Here is a 19,895-nt window from a genome sequence, read left to right as displayed (position 1 = left end):
CAAAGCTTAAAGAACTCTTGACAAATGAATTTTTTTCTTTATTCCCATATCACAAATTTAAAAACTACAGTTGATACCTTTTATTAAATTCCCTCAAAGTCTTCACTACATGTATTATATGAGTCTGGACTCACTGCAACATAACAGGTTGGCGGTGGCATTTAACTGTGCGGCAGTAATTCTAGTTTATCTTTGTCACGCTGCAACATTTTTAATCAGTCTTTCACTGCTGAAGGCTTTAGTTGTGAATGTGATGTGGAGTTAAAGCCTAAAATAAGAGGCAGCTTGACTTGACTTCAGCTGATCACGTGATCACAAAATATGATGAACAAAAATATTTATTTTTTCATATTCAGTTAGATTTTTAGAGTGGAATGAGAATGGGGTTCCTTCAGTGCCCTTTTATTTTCTAAGATAACATAAAAACTACAATTTTCTGGCATGCTGCAGTAGCAAAAAGACTTGATCCCCAAATCTATTTTATTATTATGGATTAATGGCTATGATTGTCTGCACTTTAAATAGTTTATGATAGTTTGTATTCAGCATGGCTTTGGAGGTAATCAATACGTCAGTACTGTGGACCTTTGGATGCTCATAGCTCCACTGGCAGTCAGAATCCGTCTTAGCTGAAGGGTCAAGCAGTGCTGTAGCAAAGCTCTGTGTTGATAAGAACACTAGTGGGTTAATCACTGAGGCAGCTGTGTGAATAATGCTTGCACGCACATGCATGCATGCCCAGGAACACACCTACAAACCCAGCACAAACACAACATGTATATTCACGTTGCACATATGTCCTCAGTGACCCACCGGTAGTGACGCAATCTTGAACTGTGCATGACTCCAAATGTTTACTTGTTGGCTCTCCGCTACCTGTGGGTCTGTGGCTCTCAACACTCCACAAGCCAGGCAGGAATGTGGCCCTGATTGAAGTCTTGACCAAACTGACACGGTTTAACTTTTTATTAGCTCTGTTTAGAGATCGGTTTCTGCAAGATTTATAGAAGGCAGATTCTTTGTTTTCTCATGCCATAATATTTTCCACAGCCTTGATAGTGGCTGCAGCAGATGCCCATGCCATGCTGGGAAGCAATCTGTTGTGCTGTGTGCCGTGACTGTTTAGAACAAGCTGAATCACTGTATACTTCTAGAGCTTGTTGAATCACCTCTCTCTTCGTGTCTCTCTCTCTCTCTCTGTCTCTCTCTGTCTCAGGTGGTTCCAGAAAGTGGGTCGGTAAATGGCAAAGGCAAGGCACAGATGGATGACACCCACACGGCAGCAGAGGAGGATGAGGGGGAGGAAGGCCACATACCTCATACACAATCTCCCCCCATCGACCACTTGCTCATTCACAACCTGGCCTCGAACCAAGTTGGACGGCCACCACTTATTAAAAGAGAGCCCGGGCTGGAGCTGACCGGCAGTGCACTTCACCAACATGTATGCTCTTCTGTGACTTTTCAGAATGGTTCTGCTGAGAACCTGACAAAACCTAACGGTGCTAATATGACCACTGGGTCACACTCTGATCTGAAGTCTGCAATTAAAAGAACTATGATGACATCAGAGCCTCAGAGGACTATAAAAGCTGCAATCCCTAAGGACTGCTCTGAGAACGGACCCAAGACTCCTCCAGATGACATGTCAGTTCCACTAAAGAAAATCAAGCTAAATGAGCCGTGGGTGTGGATCACGGAACAGGCCACCACACAGCTGAGTGATGAAGATGAGGTCTGCGAAGACCCGCTGTCCACGCTGGCAGCCGTGGTGTGTCTTTCTGTCACAGAGAGGAAGGGACTGGAGGAGAAACTTTTCTGCTCACGTTCTTCCATTCTTCGCTCCATCAAAACAGAGCCACCAGATTTGCACTTCGTCAAAAGAGAGCCAGAAGACTTTAAGAATGACTTGTGTCAGAAAAGCACTCCTGTTAGCCTGCAAAGGACTCCCCAGCCTATGAAAAGTGAACCTCCTCCAAGTATTTTGCTACCAAGCGTGCAGTCTTTGGCAGAGAAGAGAAATCTTAGTTTTGATCAGGCTATTGCTATTGAGGCACTGACTCAGCTGGCAGCTATACCTGAAAACACCCCAGGGTCCATTAAAGCTGAAAGTAAGTGTGAACATCCCATTTCTCCTTTTGCCACATTTTCAACCTCCTGTACAAATACAACCCTGCAAGAAGCCAAACCCACAGCAGCTATTCGCTACAACAAAGTCTCGGTCATAAGCTCACCACTACACCAGACATCAGTCATACGCCCTCCTGTGGCCAGACAAGGAAATGTCATCCAGTGCTCCCGAGGGTCGAACTCCAACACAAAGCTGTCTCTGCAGGATCTCTTAGAGGCTAGCTCAGACAGTGATAAAGTACCCTGCGGGAGGACAGGGCAGGGCTTTGGTTCTCATGTCATCAAGTCTGAAAGCAGCTATAATGAGCGGTTGTTTGGGGAGGACAGAGAGAGGGTTGGTAAAGCAATGAGAAACAGAGATGAGGAGGAGGTAGCTGCTCAGCTGGCAGACCTGGCCTTCATCATCCAGTCCCGACACAACCAGCAGTCAGAGAACAACCCCCCAAAAGGAACACCTGTGTCAGCCATTAAATATAACTACAACTCCCAGCTACCCCCAAGTCAGAAAAAGACCCTTATTAAAAAAACAAAAGCTACACCCTCCAAGCCCAGAAAGAAGAAGATAAATGATGGACTACAAGGGGGAATCAGCCGCAGGACCCCCCTCTCAAAACGCATGTCAAATGGAGAAACGCCCCATAGGAGCAGAGGCCAGAAGATTCTCCCACAGGGGAAATCAGGCCTTCACCACAAGAGGAACCTGTTTCTGCCTCAGGCTCAAATAGACCTGAAGAGATACTTGGCTGAGGCTCAGGAGGAAAGGAGGCAAGTCATCCATTATAGTAACACACACAATACAGCCCCCATAGGGCCACAGACTCAGACCTACAGCACTCTTACACGGATTAACCACACTCATGTTCAAGAAAACCAGCCATGGTCCCTTTCAAATGGTCCACTCCACCAACACAATCCATGCAACGGTCATGCGGGAGGACTGGAGCAGGAGTGCGAAAGGCATTTGTTATCTCAGGTAGCACAACCCTGTGGTGGGCTGCAGCATGGTGCTGATCCTAACACAAGCCCAGCCAATACCGCTTTCCTCAGCCACACCACTGGGCCCCACGGTCTGGCTAATGGCTTCTCAGGGGCTCGGCAGTCCCCTCCTCCAAGCCAGCAGGGCTACTACAAGCTGGAGAGGTCAGGACCTGTCACTGTCCTGTCTACGGCTACTGATGGGGATTTGGGCCACTCTGCAGAGTCAACTCCATCCAAGAACAGCATTAACAGCTTTCTGGAGTCTCCAGTGAGTTTTCTGGATACCCCTACCAAGAACTTGCTCAATACACCTTCCAAAAAGCTGGCTGATCTTCCATCCTGTCAATGCGTGGGTGAGTTGGTGCTCCCTAAGATTTTATAGATAAGATAAATCTGTAGCATCTGCATTGGTATCACATTGGATATATTCCACTTAGTGACTAATTCTGCTGTTCTTTGACCTCAAACTGACTTTCATTTGCTGTTTTTCTCTCTCTATTGCTAACACACACACACACACACACAGACACACACACTAACTGTGCCCTAATTCAAGGGCCAATTCAAGCAAAAGAAGGCTGCATTTCTCTGCCATATTTGGAGGACTCTTTTGGATGCTTTGTGGAGTCTCATTGACCCATTATGATGTATTTGGTCTTGAAATGTGGACTTCCAAGGTGGTGGCTCCTGAACTGACTCCAACTACATTTACTGTGAACATCACATGTACATTAATGTGACTCCATTATAACGACTATGTGTGTTTTTCTCAAAAAATATAGAAGCATCACAGTGGAATCAAACCTGTGGCTTGTCTCTGGCCATGAACTAGCTGCTGAAACAACAAAGACCATTGTACTACTTGAAGTACAGTCCCACACACAAGTTCCTACTATATCCAATAGATCTTTATGTTTTTTTTCCCACAGACCAAATCATTGAAAAGGAGGAAGGACCTTACTATACTCACCTTGGGGCAGGACCTAGTGTTGCTGCAGTGAGGGAATTGATGGAGAACAGGTAGAGTGACTACTACCACTCTGTTTACACTGTGTGTGTATGTGGGTGCGTTTACTACAAAACATGAGAGCCTGCTAGTCAACCACAGGCTTGGTGGAATGGGGCAGGGTCACAGCTAAAGAGTCTGTCATTAAAAGGAAACGTAGCTGAGCTAGCTCAACACGTGCATGCTCTTTCTCAGCTACACACAGCACACACGGCATGTTGAAACAGGAAACCCCTAGAGCAGAGACAAGGGGCCCGTAAACCAAGGTGACAACCTGTTTTGAACAGCTTGAGGTCCATCATGGTCCATCTGACAGCTGTTCTTAACTGAAAAATTCAGTTCTGCAGTTTTTTACTCGCGAATGCATTTTTTAATCAAATTAATTTGAGTATTTATTCTGTTCAGTAAACAGTTGTGCATTGATGTATATTAACCACTTATTACAGTCTTAAGTTATAACATCTTCTATGAAAACATGTTACAGCTGCATTTTACCATTATCATTAGTTATCTGTTTACAGGCCAGCCTTCACTTATGGGTGAAGAGTTATGGTTGTTGACAAATACATTAATATTTATATACTGCCAGATAGGGGGGCTTAAAGTAAGGCGTGTATTGTCATTTGCCATCACGTGTGGGTGCCAATGAAATGTTGAATATGCGTTGCCAGTGATATGTTCTCTGTGATCAATGGCACATATATATGGTTTGTCTTGTGTGTGTCATGTTTGTGTCACAGGTATGGCGCCAAAGGAAATGCAGTAAGGGTGGAAGTTGTTATTTATACTGGGAAGGAAGGAAAGAGCTCCCAGGGGTGTCCAATAGCTAAATGGGTATGTGGCTGTTCATGCTGCCCTTTGACTTGCCAAATGAACAGGTCAAAGGGATCCATATTATGATGATATTGTTATAAGAAATGCTTGTATTTGTTACAGTGCTGTCTCTTGTAACGTGCTTGTCTTCTGCGTGTTCCTGTGCACAATCATCTGACAGGTGATCCGGCGTGGCAGTGAAGAGGAGAAGCTACTGTGTTTGGTTCGTCAGAGGCCCGGGCACTACTGTGACAGCGCCGTGCTGGTGATCCTCATCCTGGCTTGGGAGGGAATCCCTCGGCCGGTGGCGGATAACCTCTACCAGGAGCTCACAGAGACACTTTTTAAATACGGCTCCCCCACCAGCCGTCGCTGCGCCCTTAATGAAGAGTGAGTACCTCTTGTTTTGTTTTGCAGTGACACTACTTCTACTTCCCAGTTTTATTTGCTCTTTTTTTATCTTGCTCTCCATTTCCACAGTCGTACGTGCGCATGCCAGGGTCTGGACCCAGACACGTGTGGAGCTTCATTTTCCTTTGGCTGCTCCTGGAGTATGTACTTCAATGGCTGTAAGTTTGCCCGCAGCAAAGTGCCCCGCAAGTTTCGCCTGCTTGGAGACTACCGGGAGGAGGTGAGGGAGTGGTCAGCTTGCAAAAATCCTGGAGGAAATCGTCTATAAAAATATCGCCTATTTGTTTGTCTTGGTGTTATTGTGATGTGAGAGGATATTTTGTGCCTAATTTTTTAGCTCCTTGTTATCATGTTTGCTGTTGAAGACATAGGGTCGGTTTTTACTGTAAGTTGTTTAAAACGAGTCCTGTTGTGTCTCTGTGTTTTGTTTGCAGGAAATGCAGACCTAGTTGATTAAATCGTTGCCAAACATTTGCCTCCAATTGGCTTATGTTGGAAATGACAATCACAGCTGAACACTTTAAACAAAATACACAAAAAATCAGCCATTACTCACTCCTAATCTCTTAAATCTGTGTATTACTTTTAGGAGGAGAAAATAGAGAACAACCTTCAGAATCTCGCTTCTGACCTCGCACCACTCTACAAAAGACTGGCTCCTGAGGCCTTCCAAAACCAGGTATGAAGCATTAAACAGCCACACTTACCTCTGATAATACCTAGCTTTCTCAGGCAAATCTTATTAATAGAATTCAAATAGAATTTCCACTGATTCTCACATTAATTGTTGGATGAAACTTCATTTAGTTCATACACACCCAGACTCTGAAACAGTCTCCGCATGGACTGGAGAATGTGCTCTTTCAACCTTTACTAGGACACCTTACCTAAAATCTTTTATTGTTTTCACCACAAACCAGACTCTTCTCATGTCTTGTCCTGACACCTCTCACAGGTGGAACATGAGGAGACAGGAGAGGGATGCCGGCTTGGAAGGAGGAATGGGCGTCCGTTTTCTGGGGTCACAGCCTGTGTGGATTTCTGTGCTCATGCTCACAAGGACACTCACAACATGAATAATGGCAGCACTGTGGTAAGCAAGCGATGAGTGTGACACCATGCAGTCTACATCTGTACTGTGTGTCTAAACGCACCCCCAAGCTATTTCAAAGGTCAATGGTTCTAGTTTTGGTTTAGTCTCTTGAGTTACTGATTAGGAATGTCTTACTGTTTGGTTAAACTACTTGCCTTTTGTCAATGTGTCCTTCTTCAGGTTTGCACTTTAACCAAGGAAGATAACCGTGCAGTGCGTAACATACCAGAAGATGAGCAGCTCCATGTTCTGCCACTTTACAAGATCTCTGACAGGGATGAGTTCGGCCAGGCTGAGGGCCAGGTGGCCAAAATCCGAAGTGGTGCTCTGCAAGTTCTGTCTTCCTTTCCCCGAGAGGTGAGGGGGCAGGAGCAGCTTTTGCTAATTGTTATGTGATTTGAGTCCTTTGTTGTAAAAATGCAAAAAAAAAAGTTAAAAAGTTTCAAATCATTGAATTTTTTTTTTGTTTTTATCAGGTGCGTCTACTGGCTGAGCCAGTGAAATCAGCCCGTAAGATAAGACAAGAAGCTCGTCTGAAAGCTCAAGCAGAAAGACTGGAGAAGAAGCTCAGGTTGACTCCTCTCACTCCTGGGAAAGTGAAAAGTGAAACACCCAACAAAGGTAGTGAATCCAAGGATCTGGTTCTGCTGTAAATTAATTTTAATAAGTAATACACTGAGGACAAAATGTATTTTGTGATTATCACATCAGTTTATTAGAAATACATGTATTTTCCTCATACACAGAGCCACAGGGCTTCTACAGCTCATACAGACTACCACCTAGACCTGCCAGCGTTGGAAGGTATCTACCGGAGACCCAACACAGCACTTACAGCCAGAGCACCAGCAGCTTCTCCGCTCCAGGTGCAGGAGTCACCCCGCAAAGGAAGGTCATCTCCCCGAACCACCACAGCCTGCCTGGCCTCCAGTTTGGACAGAATGGCTCATCCCTCAGTTATAAGACAATGAGTGACAACGTGAATGGTTACTCTTCAGCACCTTGTGACCAGAGTGTTCAAGCAGAGCGTATACCTCCACATAATGACCTTAGTGACTACCCTTGTAGTTTTAAAACTGAGCCCAACGAGGTGCACTGCTTTCCTCTGCGCAGACCCTCCCCCAGTGGGAGTGCTCCTCCTCCCTCCTCCCCGAGACCTACCTCTGAGGGCCTCTTCAGCAGGCTCAACGGACTCCACAGGGCTGCAGGAGATGTCGGGGCAGAGGTCAGGGGTCATGGCCTCCCTCTGCTCTCATCTCTCCCCTTTCCCCTACAAAATCCCCCACCTGAACCAGAGGAAGTTAAACAGGAAGAGGTGTGGTCAGACAGCGAGCACAACTTCCTGGACCACGACATTGGCGGGGTCGCTGTGGCACCGTCACATGGTTCCATTCTGATAGAGTGTGCACGGCGGGAGCTCCACGCCACCACCCCTATCCTCAGGCCAAACCGCAGCCACCCAACCCGCATCTCTCTGGTCTTCTACCAGCACAAGTCTCTAAATGAGCCAGGCCATGGGATGGCTATGTGGGATGCCAAAATGGCCAAGAGGGAACGGGACAGGGAGGAGGAGGCTGAGAGATTAAGGATGGAGGGCAGCCTGAGCAGTTTGGGGAACAACGGAAAAGGAGCTGGAGGTGTGGATCTAGAGGAGGAGACAGGGGAGGACGGAGAGGAGACGGGGAGGATCATGAATGTCCCCACACGCCAAGCGTGGACTCTCCCGAGGGATGGTGTCATCACCGTGTCCCCCTATGCTCTTACCCAAGTGACGGGCCCCTACAATCGCTGGACTTAGTCAACATGTTTTACACACACACACACACACACAAACACACACACACACACACACAGAAACTCATACACCCTGTGCTTCTGCCTTACCTCAACCAATTTCAAACTGCTACTCTCATTTTTACGTCATTTTCATTGTGCTTTTCTAAAATCAGTTTGTTCACTTTGCCCTTCTTCGTCTCTGCCTTCAAAGTGATGAGGAAGACCAAAGTTTGTTGGCTTTTTAACTGTGAGTTTTGCTGTTGGTTTTTATTGTAAAAAGAGATGGTGCTTTGAAGCATTTTAAAGACGTTTTTAAACTGGTTTTATATACATGATTAAGAACAAAAAAGATGTGATTATTTATTGTGATCATAACAATTTCTATTTAATTCCTGGTGTAAGCCTGTTTACTGCAAGATTTCTATGATAACCTGCATTATGTGTTGACGCTCAGAATTTATGCTGTACAGTAGGACTATGCTCTTTATTTCAGCCAATAGTTCTCTTTTCATAAGATGAATCTCATTGGCTTTTACATTGGTGCCATTCTCACTGTAACCTTTGTTAAACTCATTACATCACATAATGTAGAAAACAAGACTAATTCTGTGCATATATTTACTACAGATTGTCACATGTAGCATTGTGCTTTTCCTTCTGCTGCCTCTGACTTCTGTTGGCAGTTGATGAACGAAATGTACTTTGTTTTGTTGTTTTGTTTATTTTCTCTGCGTCTGGATGGTTTGTCTTTTATTCACAGATATGTATGGCATATTAAGAAGCACTTTTTTTATTTTCCTAAACTTAACTTGAAAAAGGTCCCAATCCATAGGCCTGAATATGTATGTACAGATAGAGATATATATGACAGTTTAGCATGAATCCTGTTTTATTTTTACAGTTTTTCTGCATTTATTATTTGATTTTCATTCGTTTGATTGAAAAAGACATACATATCTAAGGAAATTCAAAACTTAGCATTATGAGGAATCATAAAATGCTGCAACAACAAAGTGCTTATCAGTATTGGCACTTATCTTATGCTCACCTTCTGGAAAAGGAATTGAAAAGTCTTTCATAAGACACGAGTGTGATTATAGAATTTCAAAAACTTACTGTACATTTTAATGGTGCTAATGTGACCTCAATTTTGTTTTTCAGAAATCGCAAAGTGTCAGATATTTTAACAAAATATTGCCAGTTTTTTATGTCCATACTCTGGATTTGAATACAAAAATGCTAAATAATCATACTATTTTTTTTATTTTTGCCTCCTCTATGCTTTTGTTGGAAAACCACTCAAACATTAGATTCCACTTAGACAATGGCCTAAGACAATTTCGGGTGCTTGACCCTTGTGAAGACTTTGTTTACAGATAACTTTTTTTACAGGGTCTGAATAAGGGGGTTGGTTTCAACTCCTGGTGAATCAGGATTATCATTATTATTTTTTTTTATTATTATTTTTACCCATGATAGAGAAGCTTTTCAACAATGAAATTTCAGCACAGCCGATGAAGAGCTTTCATTGATATTCACACTAACACTGGTGGTATAACATTTTCTATGAGACATTTTGGTCTTTTACACACTTTGACTTCCTTTTGGTGCTAATAGAACAAGATGTCAAGGTACATGCATTGATTTAACCTGGTTATATACTGAACAGTGATGGCATGGTGCTTTTTTGAAACTCAGCACACACTGATCTGATATATGATTTAATAAAAAGGTAGTTTTATCATTACCCTGAATGTTTAGTGGCTGACAACAGACTGAGGTATCCCATCATTAATCGTGATTTTTTTTCAAGTATGAGTAAAAAAGCAAATTACTGTGCAGATGTGTATCTAGAGCTCAAATGTCTTCCACAGATAAGCCTACTCCCCAGCAGTTCTCAAAAATCACAACATACACACACAAAATGAAATGAATGTATACAGTTTTTAAATCAGTTGATTTAGCAGGAACAGTTTTTGAACATCACACAACAAAGCTTCTTTAAATAAATGTTGCTTTTTATTTACTGTGGGGGGACATTCTCAGTCCACATGAAAAGTCTTTGTACCAACAAGGAACTAACAACTAGCACCAGCATTCAAAAACCTAAAAAAAAAAAAAAAAAAACTTTTATTAGTAGAAAATATGTAAATATGTAGGTGAACCATATTGTTTTTACTGTATTGTTAATGGTGTCTTGACAATGGATGATCTTGCTTATTTTGAAACTGAATTACTGTATGTTGCTGAAAGTATATCCAGTTTAGACTTGAGAAGAGACTAAATTTAGCATTCCTTTTATGGATGGCTGATCTCTTTCGGGATTGTGAAATAAAGTCATATTTATATTTTGGACCTGATCACGGCTTTCTCTGTCCTGATTTGTGCGTGTTTATATATAGTATGTGTTAGATAAAGATGAAGAGCCAGTTAACAATGTAGTTCATTTACATGAGGTCTTTTTTTAAAGCATTTATTCTCTGACAGGCTGATCTGTTTTTACCAGTCCAAACTAAGCACACTTTATTGGTTAATTTTTATTCCAAAAGCCTCTTTCTCTCCTTTTTTTCTCTCTGAATATCCCACACTAACATACTGTATGACTCACTTCTAGGGAATTTCTCTCTAGTGATGTGAACTCTGTCCTCTCAATGAATAGAGATGAATCACCACTTGTTTTTTTACAGTTCCTCTCCAGAACTATTAATATGATGGTTTTTTTCTCAGATGACACTGAGGATGTAAGGAAATCATGTGAGATGATCTACTGAATAAGTTCCACAAATACAAGGGAACATCAGCTTAGTAAAATCTAAAGGAAATCTGCAGGATAATTTTTACCACTATCACACAACTCAATCAGTATTGATATACTGGTATTTAGATTATGAATCATGCTGAGCTCCACTGCAGAATCTGAAAAGTCATCTGTATTTGCCCATGATTTTTAAGTTTAATGAAGCTTTACTGACTACATCTCATTGAATCAATCAGTGTTTCACCTCTAAAACTATTGACACCATAGTAGTTGGACAAGAACTGTTAAGGATCCAGCTGTTTCTCTACCTATGCTGATGCTTATGCTTCAACACAGGGTATCTGCCAACACCAAGCTGTCCACACACTCACCGAGCACTTTATGTGAAACATCTTTACACCTGCTTATGAATGCAATTATCCAATCAGCCAAAGGCAAAGGCGCAATGCATAAAATTGTGATCATGTTCACGTCAAAAGTGTGATCTCAGTCATTTTGACGGTGGTATGATTGCTGGTGCCAGGCAGGCTGGTTTGAGCACTGGGGTTTTCATGCACAGCAGTCTCCAGAGTTTACAAACATTGGTGCTAAAAACATTCAGTAAGTGGCAGTTCTGTGGACAGAAATGCCTTGTTGATGAGAGAGGTCAGAGGAGAATGACCAGTCTGATTGAAGCTGACAGAAAAGCTGTGTTAACTCAGATAACCACCCTTTACAGTCGTGGTGAGCAAAAATGTATCTCAGGATGTACAACGCATTAAACATTGAGGAGGATGGGCTAGAACAGCAGAAGACCTCTCCTGGTTCCATTCTTGTCAGCCAATAACAGAACTCTGATGCTGCAGTGGGAACAGGCTCACCAAAACTGGACAGCTCAAGGCTGGAAAAGCATAGCCTGGTCTACTGAATTTGGATTCCTGCTGAGGCACACAGATGGTAGGGTCAGAATTTGGCATCAACAGCATGAATCCATGGACCCAACCTGCCTTGTGTCAACAGTCCAGGCTGCTGGTGGTGGTGGTGTAATGGTGTGAGGAATGTTTTCTTGGCGCACTTTGGACCCCTTAATGGCAATTAGTCATCGTTTGAATGCCACAGGCTATCTGAGTATTGTTGGTGATCATGTGCATCCCTTTATGGCCTCAATTTACCATCTTCTAATGGCTGCTTCCAGCATGATAATGTACCATGCCACATGTTAAAAGCCATCTCAAACTGGTTTCATGAACATGTCAGTGGGTCCAGTGTACTTCAGTGGCTTTCCCAGTTTGAATCCAATAAAATGCATTTTGGATGTGGTAGAAAGGGAGATTGGCAGCCTGAATGTGCAGTTGACAAATCTGCAGAAAATATGTGATATAATCATGTCAGAGATCTTGAGGAATCCATGCCTGAAGTAATGAGGTTGTTTTGAGAGCAAAAGGAGGCCCTACCCAGTCTTAGTGTGGTGTGTGAGTGTATATTAAAATTCTATGATTGCTCTAAAGGCTGGATCACCACTCTTATGTTGAGGCCTGGATCACTTCTACTGCTCAAATGCTTGATACTTACATATTTGGAATGAACACCATCACCTTGTCTTAACATCAATGTACCATTTTAAAGGTGTCGTTAGAATTAACAAGAACGCTGTGTCACAATCAAGTATGAGTAATGGCATCATTGGCCCCCAAGAGTATAACACATCAGAGCCAAACATCCCGAGGGCACAGCTGTTGAAATAACACCTGACAGCAGTGGTGGCTTGATTTGTCTCCATTTAGTGTGACTCAACAGCCAGCAGAAACAAGTAGGACAAACATGACCACAGGAGAACATGGGGCATCAGATTAGATGTAAATATACTGTATGTGTATGTGTCTGCCATTCTTGTAAGGTCCATGTCCTGCTCAGGGGAGATATACAGTAGAGTGGCCAGGTTAAAAGTCCTCCATGTCAATGAATTGCCAGTGGCATAAAATGTACTCCTGCACAGATCCTTTACTTAAGAAAAAGCAGTAATACCACAAAATTAAATTACTTACAAGTAAAAGGCATGCATTCAAAATTCTACTTGAGTAAAAATATGCTACACAAGTATGAATGTGAAAATAATCATTATGCAAAAAAGTATGGCATGAAAAGCATTTTCCTTTGAAATGTAGTGAAAAAAAATAACTGTAAATTGTGAAGTACTTTTGTAATTGTGTTTAGTTGCTTTCCACCACTCATAAAAACTAGGGGTCCCCTACACTGCAGCAAATTTACAGGGTGCAGGTTTTCATACCACATCACTGCCCTTCTTGGTTTCGAGTCACCCACCCTAATATGGACTAAGGCGGCTTCCGTAGGAGTGTGAGTGGTCGGAGAATGACGCAGGAGCGCTGAACGGGCAGAACATTTCTACTGTCAAGATGGCGACATCGGAGCCGGTAAGAGAGACAAGAGGGAGTTGAAAAAAAATCGACCACTGTGCACGGAAAGATTAGCCAGATCTTCACTGTATCTGGCGACTTCGTTGTACACTGTCGCTTCCTTGAAACGGCACCTGGTATTTTTGGTGAAGTATTAGAGTTTCAATTGACAGATGAGTCAGTTGGCGTGGATCACAGTTAGCGTTAGCATGCACAGCAATGTGATGCATGAGACTTTGTTGGCAGGGAGGGACTGACTGACTGAGCGCACGTCGTTCATTCAAACTCTAGTCAATTATGTCTTTTAATTTGCTTCGTTGATAGAGTCATTATCCCATGGTGATTTTAATTAATCGTCAGTACCTTTAAATGCTCGCACTGTGATATTATTGATTAAATATTTGACAATCTGGACACGTGTGTATCTAGCTTGTAGCTAGCATAGCACGTCTGTTACAACTAATGCTAGCAAACGTTAACTTACCTAAGTGTAATGTTAGCTTAGATTTTACTTGGCCTTTTTAGTGGTTTATTTAGTTTTTTTCCCTACCAACCTAAAGCTAGCTGCTTTCTGTGGACTGTTGCGGCCAACGGTAAAAAATGTTGAGGTTGTAAAGCTGGACACTACAGTCAGATATTTAAGTTAATTGCCTGGTTTAAAAATTAATACGCTTCGACTGTGTGGCAGTGTACTATCAGGTTTAATAGAGTGCCATAGCTATAAATCAATAACTATAATGATGCACATGATATCAATAGTTTATGTTACAGGTAAATTTGGACAATTGAAGACATTTGGTATTTGTGTGGAGGATTTTGCACTGCAGTTTTTTTTATGTTTTGCAGTCTATATGAATAATAATTTTGTAATACTGATCATCATACAGGGATGACACTAACATAGATATACTTAGTCAATGTGTTTTCTTTTCAAAGAAGGTATATGATGTGTTTGTGTATCTCTCTCCTCAGAAACCAGCTGAAACTGAAGATCAACAGAGTGACAGCCAAGTCGTTGCAAATCCAGAGCAGTATATCAAACACCCCTTGCAAAACAGGTGAGAATAAAACAGCTGCTGTGTTTGACAGGATATTGTAATCGAAAGGATTTTGTGCCTACGCTGACTGCAGTATTCTGATATTTGTGGAGTTTAAGACACCAGCAAATGCAGTGCTGAATTCATCATGTAAACAACATTTGCTGAGAATCAGAACTTTAACATTATTTAAGAAGATTTTGTGTTTTTGCTAATTTTGGCTCAAAATATACACAACAGTGTATCACTGTCAAAACAGAAATAATGACAGAGAGATTAGGAATAAGGTTATTTACTAAAAGCAAGCCATTTATGCAACAATATGGAGGAGAGATCTTCAGTCTAAAACAAACTATGCTATGTATAGCATATCAGAGGCAGTAAAACGGAATTGTTCTGTTAAAAAACATGCAAGTGTAAGTACTGTCCCCTTTAGAATAAGGTCAGTAAGCTATTTATTGCATCCCGTATGAACATATTTATTTAACAGCTGGCAAATGCAACAGAGAATGCTTCCCCTTATTTTGCACTGAAGAGCACATTTTGTCTTTGTCTTGTTTGGGGGAGGGTCCTCACTTTGGCACTTGCTCTTTGATCTCACACACAAAGGTCATTTACTGATTTTGCAATCCTTGAATGCTCATCACTGCTTGGGAAGTTTAACTTTAAGTGTTTAGACTTACTCCTTACAGGGAAGGGATGTTGATGGTTTTGATACTCTCCCAAGTAGAAAACAAATTGTTTCTCTGTAGTGACAGTGAGGATGGGTGTTAACTGATAAATGTCTCATAAACCAGTGGTCTGTATTAATGTGTTTTAATAATTATATTTTTAGTGAATTTATTTAGAGCACCATAGTCATCCTAAATTGTCAAAAAAATGTGTTCTAGCATCTGGTGGATATTTGCATTTTGTTGAAGTGTACCACAGCAAAGAAAACTTGCAAAAAAATATCACTGGTGTAAATTAGTTACAGTTAAATAGTATCTGTTATTATTATTATTATTATTATTGTTATCATCTAATAGTAGCTAAATAGTATCTACTATTTTTACTTTAAATCAGAAGCATAGCATGAAGAATTCTGCTTCCTACTGTGCATGTCAGTGTTGCAATTGTTGTTCACTATTGTCCTTTTAGAAATGTTATAATGTGGTGGTGACAACCTATTCAGGAGCATTGAACAGTCGGTTTGGGAAATGCTGAATAGTTCACTTAGTAAGTGACTTTCTAGGCTATTCTGCTTGTTCAGCCCAGCTTCAGAGGTCAAGGTTGTCCACCTCTGCTGCTCTTCTCTGGCCCATGTAATCCTGCCATTCTGGTAATAGGTCCAGCTGATTTCATTTGATTTTTATGGTCATGTTATTGTATTGTGGTGCTTCCACTGTAACACACTTAATGGTGAATGTCTCTGTAAGAAGATGAGGTGTTGTCACATCTGTCTTGCTTCACTTAATTTTTTTAACCTAGGAAGTCCTTTTGAATAATTTGGAATTTGTTGTGAAATATTATTTACAAACTCACAAACTTTACATGCTGTAACATATTTTGTGTTGCTGTCTCAAATCCCTGCTCCAACAGCCTGATTCAGTCTTAGTTGTCTGTGCAACTGAAGGGACTTAACATTAATAATATGCAAAAATCAACTAGCAGAAACTTGCTTGAAATAGGTAATGCAGCAGTATTAATATTATATTTGCTTTTATTTTTGTCAAAAGTTTGGTCATAACTCGTTGTGTGAACGTGAATGCACAGATGGATTTGAACAGCCTGCACGGCTCTGTTACCACGCTGTAACATAAGAAGGCACGATGAGCACTTTCAAGTTTCAAGTCGTGCAACATGATTTTCATATGGCACTGAAATGAAGAGAAACCAGCAGCTGCTGAAAAGTAGGAAAAACAGATTCAGTTTCAGAAAATGTGGAAAATGTTCAGTATTAATGTACAGTCTACAGTCTGGTCAATGGGCTATGAATGAAAAGCAGCAACCTTCTGCTTCATGCATAAACCATAAATTTATGCCTGCAGAAAATGGTTAACTGGATTAGATTAGATTTTAAAGTTCTTGAATTTGTCCACCACATATTAGTCTGGTAGAATACAGTGAGATATGAGGAGCCGGGCCCACGATGTTTGCCATGTTCGTTTACATGCCATGACAAGGCACGAATGTCCTTGGCTGGGTTCACCAGAGGAGAGCTGTGTCGCCTCTCCACCTGTGTTGTGTAATAATTTGTTTCAGTAGTGTTGCTGTATGGCACAAGTGCAGTTCAATCTTCTGATTTGGCTTTGTTCCGTTTATTAATGTCTGTGTTTATGGCACATGGGTGGGGTTGATGGTTGGTTACTGTTGTAGTGGCAGGGGGGCACAGGGATCGGCTGATGTCCTCTCATTGCCCTCATCCCTCCCCTGCTAGCCCCACCCCTCTTGGGAATAGATAAAAGAATAACAGCACCCATTATAAACAAAGGCTGCATTTGTAGTGCTTCTGATGGCCGGCTTTCTCTGTTCTTTTGCATTGATATGCATGCTTTTGTGACTGGCTGTTGTGTTTTGTTGTGAAATTGTGTGCATATCTGCGTTATTAGGATTCTGGCTTAAGTTTGTTTTGTTTTTCATATAAAAGCACTTCCAGCAAATGTATTTCAAGACCTTCCTTTATTCCACGGAGACTTATCAGAATAATGTTCCTGATTTGTTTTTTCCATTAAAAAAATGACAGTCTCTGTAAAATAAAGAATTGATTGTAATTCTGTTGTTGTACTTGAGACATTTTTCCACAGTCCCATGCATACTAAGTGTTTTGATTCTTGTCTTTCCCTCTCTCAGATGGGCCCTGTGGTATTTCAAAAACGATAAGAGCAAAAGCTGGACAGAGAACTTGCGTCTCATTTCCAAGTTTGACACAGTGGAAGACTTTTGGGCGTAAGTTTTCTCTAATAATCCTGCAGTGTAATTAGGATTTTCACCCTTTATAGAGGTATAAATGTAGTGTTTCTGAAGAATGGCATTTGTGAAAATAGCTGTTTTTCACTCCGCATTACACATGGAGACAGTAAGGGATTTTTTAAAAAGCCAAATCTTTATATTATGAAGATTTAGATAAATGATGCCATCATTAAATGATTATTTCATTGTCCTCTAGATATAACAAAAGATTCAGATGCAAAAAAAAAGTACTGAAGCCTTTTAAGTAAAGTACAGGATAGGTGTATAGATGTACATTTTTTGAATTTCTATATAGACATATTAGCCTGTTAACTTTTATAGAAAAGTACCTTTTCACATGTGACATGTAAACCACCAGAGTATTCACAGATGATTCACAGGCTCGGTGTGTTGCACTTTACTGGTGTTGAATTACTTCGGCATGCTTCACTTTACTGTTAATCTGAACCATCTGATGAAGATGAAGTCATAATTTTGGTTATTCTGTGTTTCTTACAGATTATACAACCACATACAGCAACCAAGCAAACTTGGTTTTGGCTGTGATTATTGCTTATTTAAGGTAAGGCTTTTTTAAATTTTTATTTAATCTGTTTTATTAAAATACAGTTGTTTCCCTCGTCAACTATTAGTGTTTTAGCAGCATGTAAATTTAGACTAATTTGAGCAGCTGAGTTAAACATCTCACTGCAAATGTAAAAAAAATGTATTATGTATTTATTATGTAATGAATTTTTAAGTATTTAATAACTGCTTCATTTTCTGTGCTAGGACGGAATTAAGCCGATGTGGGAGGACGACAGGAACAAGCTCGGGGGTCGATGGCTTATGACTCTAAACAAACAACAGAGACACAATGACCTTGACCGTTACTGGATGGAGACGGTAAGACCACCGTTTTCACTGAGCAGCCAAACAAAATGAACCAGCATTTTTATATGTTACACCAGCCCAATGATTATTTTAAATAGAATTTGTTTATGTGTTTTTCAGCTCTTGTGTTTAGTCGGTGAGTCATTCGATGAAGCAAGTGAAGATGTGTGTGGGGCTGTGGTTAACGTCAGGCCCAAAGGTGACAAAATAGCCATCTGGACAAGCAACTGCCAAAACTGGGCAGCCATCATGACGATAGGGTAAGTAGTAAAGTCACCTTGGTATTAGGAAAGAATGCTAAAAGGTACATAGATCTGCTAACTGTAGCTGGCCACTAGATGGAAGCATTCGTCCTCACACAGCTTTCAACCTCCGTCTCGTGTTTCCACAGGCATCTTTATAAAGAGCGCCTGAACCTCCCCATCAAAGCCATGATCGGCTACCAGTCACATGACGACACGTCCAGCAAGAGTGGATCCACCACCAAGAACATGTACTCCGTTTGAACGCGCCCCACCCCACCCCGTTTCGACTTGCTGTAGATTTTAAAAAATTACCAACCCGCATCATCACATTAATAATTTTTTTGATTTGTCAACTACTGTAGTGTCCTTTCCTTTTACTGAAAAGAGAATTGTTCATGGTGTGTACAGTTGGAGCTTCCCCCAACATGAGAAATCAGTGGAGCTATAGTCATAAATAGGAGGAGGGCATTTGGATGAAGATGTCATGAGCAAGAGAACACAAATGATTTCCTAATAGAGTTGAAGAGTTCTGTGATAATACCAGTGACCTCCCCTAGCTTAGCTGAGAACTAGCTTTTTTTCAGTACTAAATGGCTTTGAGTTGCAAAAAAAACAAACAAAACATTTCTTAATGATAAGGCCTTGTGTTTTTCTCATTCTGAGTTCTCCCTCCTTACAAAAAGTGTTTCTCACCTCACAGGGAAAGATGGTAGGCAACTTATCCTTTCACAGAACAAATTTTGAACTTGATTTATCCAGAAGTGTTAAGCATGAGTTGGACTTTCAGACGCATCAGTTTGAAAAATCTACAGTATCATAAAGGTTTGTAAAAGCTGTGGTCACACTCCAAAGTGTAGAGTTTGGATTTAAGGCCACTTATTGTTTCAGCCATGCTGGAATTGTGGAATATTGCTTGTAGTACTTTTTGAACTTTTTTTTCTCTTCCCCTTACATTTATTTATAATGTATGCATTGCAGTTGAACTATTTAGTTGAAACACAACCATGAAAATCGTGTTTTTTCAATTTGTTTTTTCTTTTCTCTTTTTTGTTATTAAGGTTAATAATGTGGACTACTGCATATAGATGACATTTTTTACAGTGTACCATACAGTAAAGATGCTGACAGACTTAGGTGTGCTTTTCACTGTTTTCTTCCTAACAAAAACTGTAGATAATGTCGCACTCCTCTCTTGGTTGATGCGAAGGAAAGATGATATTCATTGTGAAATGAATTTGCTCATAATGTATCTTTATTATCTGTAATTCCAGGATGTATATTACCTTCTTTCAAGTAAAGGTTAAGTGCTTTGCATTAAAACCAGAACCATGTTGCCTCATTATGTGAGAATGCATGGTTTCACATGGTTTGGTTTTCACCTCTAAATGTGATAGTGAACTTAGCAAACAATCTCTTATTTACGCATCCAG

The 19,895-nt window shown here is 41.0% G+C and overlaps 2 protein-coding genes across 2 annotated transcripts in view; both read left to right on the top strand.

Annotated features, from left to right (window-relative positions):
• Positions 1-10,567, top strand: part of tet1 (tet methylcytosine dioxygenase 1) — a 29,334-nt gene extending 18,767 nt beyond the window's left edge. Inside the window, exons 3-12 of the mRNA XM_041049119.1 lie at positions 1,217-3,461; positions 4,038-4,128; positions 4,855-4,948; positions 5,109-5,317; positions 5,408-5,558; positions 5,928-6,017; positions 6,294-6,431; positions 6,612-6,788; positions 6,908-7,052; positions 7,178-10,567. Coding sequence (XP_040905053.1) covers positions 1,217-3,461; positions 4,038-4,128; positions 4,855-4,948; positions 5,109-5,317; positions 5,408-5,558; positions 5,928-6,017; positions 6,294-6,431; positions 6,612-6,788; positions 6,908-7,052; positions 7,178-8,229 — 4,392 coding nt within the window. The 3' untranslated portion in view covers positions 8,230-10,567. The remainder of the gene's footprint in view (positions 1-1,216; positions 3,462-4,037; positions 4,129-4,854; positions 4,949-5,108; positions 5,318-5,407; positions 5,559-5,927; positions 6,018-6,293; positions 6,432-6,611; positions 6,789-6,907; positions 7,053-7,177) is intronic.
• Positions 10,568-13,320: 2,753 nt separating this feature from the next.
• eif4e1c (eukaryotic translation initiation factor 4E family member 1c) lies at positions 13,321-19,595 on the top strand. The gene is made up of 7 exons (XM_041049558.1): positions 13,321-13,376; positions 14,331-14,416; positions 17,228-17,323; positions 17,846-17,909; positions 18,119-18,232; positions 18,341-18,480; positions 18,612-19,595. Exons 1-7 carry the CDS (start codon positions 13,359-13,361, stop codon positions 18,724-18,726), a joined length of 633 nt encoding a protein of 210 aa, XP_040905492.1. The 5' UTR covers positions 13,321-13,358; the 3' UTR covers positions 18,727-19,595.
• Positions 19,596-19,895: the final 300 nt, after the last annotated feature.

This window comes from Toxotes jaculatrix, chromosome 11 (assembly GCF_017976425.1).
Source record: "Toxotes jaculatrix isolate fToxJac2 chromosome 11, fToxJac2.pri, whole genome shotgun sequence".
Classification (NCBI taxonomy): domain Eukaryota; kingdom Metazoa; phylum Chordata; class Actinopteri; family Toxotidae; genus Toxotes; species Toxotes jaculatrix.
The sequence above is the reverse complement of the archived record's forward strand: the minus strand, read 5'-3'. Positions and strand labels throughout refer to the sequence as shown.

Bases quoted from the DNA above. Each gene is read 5' to 3' on its own strand.
- eif4e1c (XM_041049558.1), top strand. The intron at 17,324-17,845 runs GTAAGTTTTCTC...TGTTTCTTACAG, and splicing joins ACAGTGGAAGACTTTTGGGC to ATTATACAACCACATACAGC. The intron at 18,481-18,611 runs GTAAGTAGTAAA...GTGTTTCCACAG, and splicing joins GCAGCCATCATGACGATAGG to GCATCTTTATAAAGAGCGCC.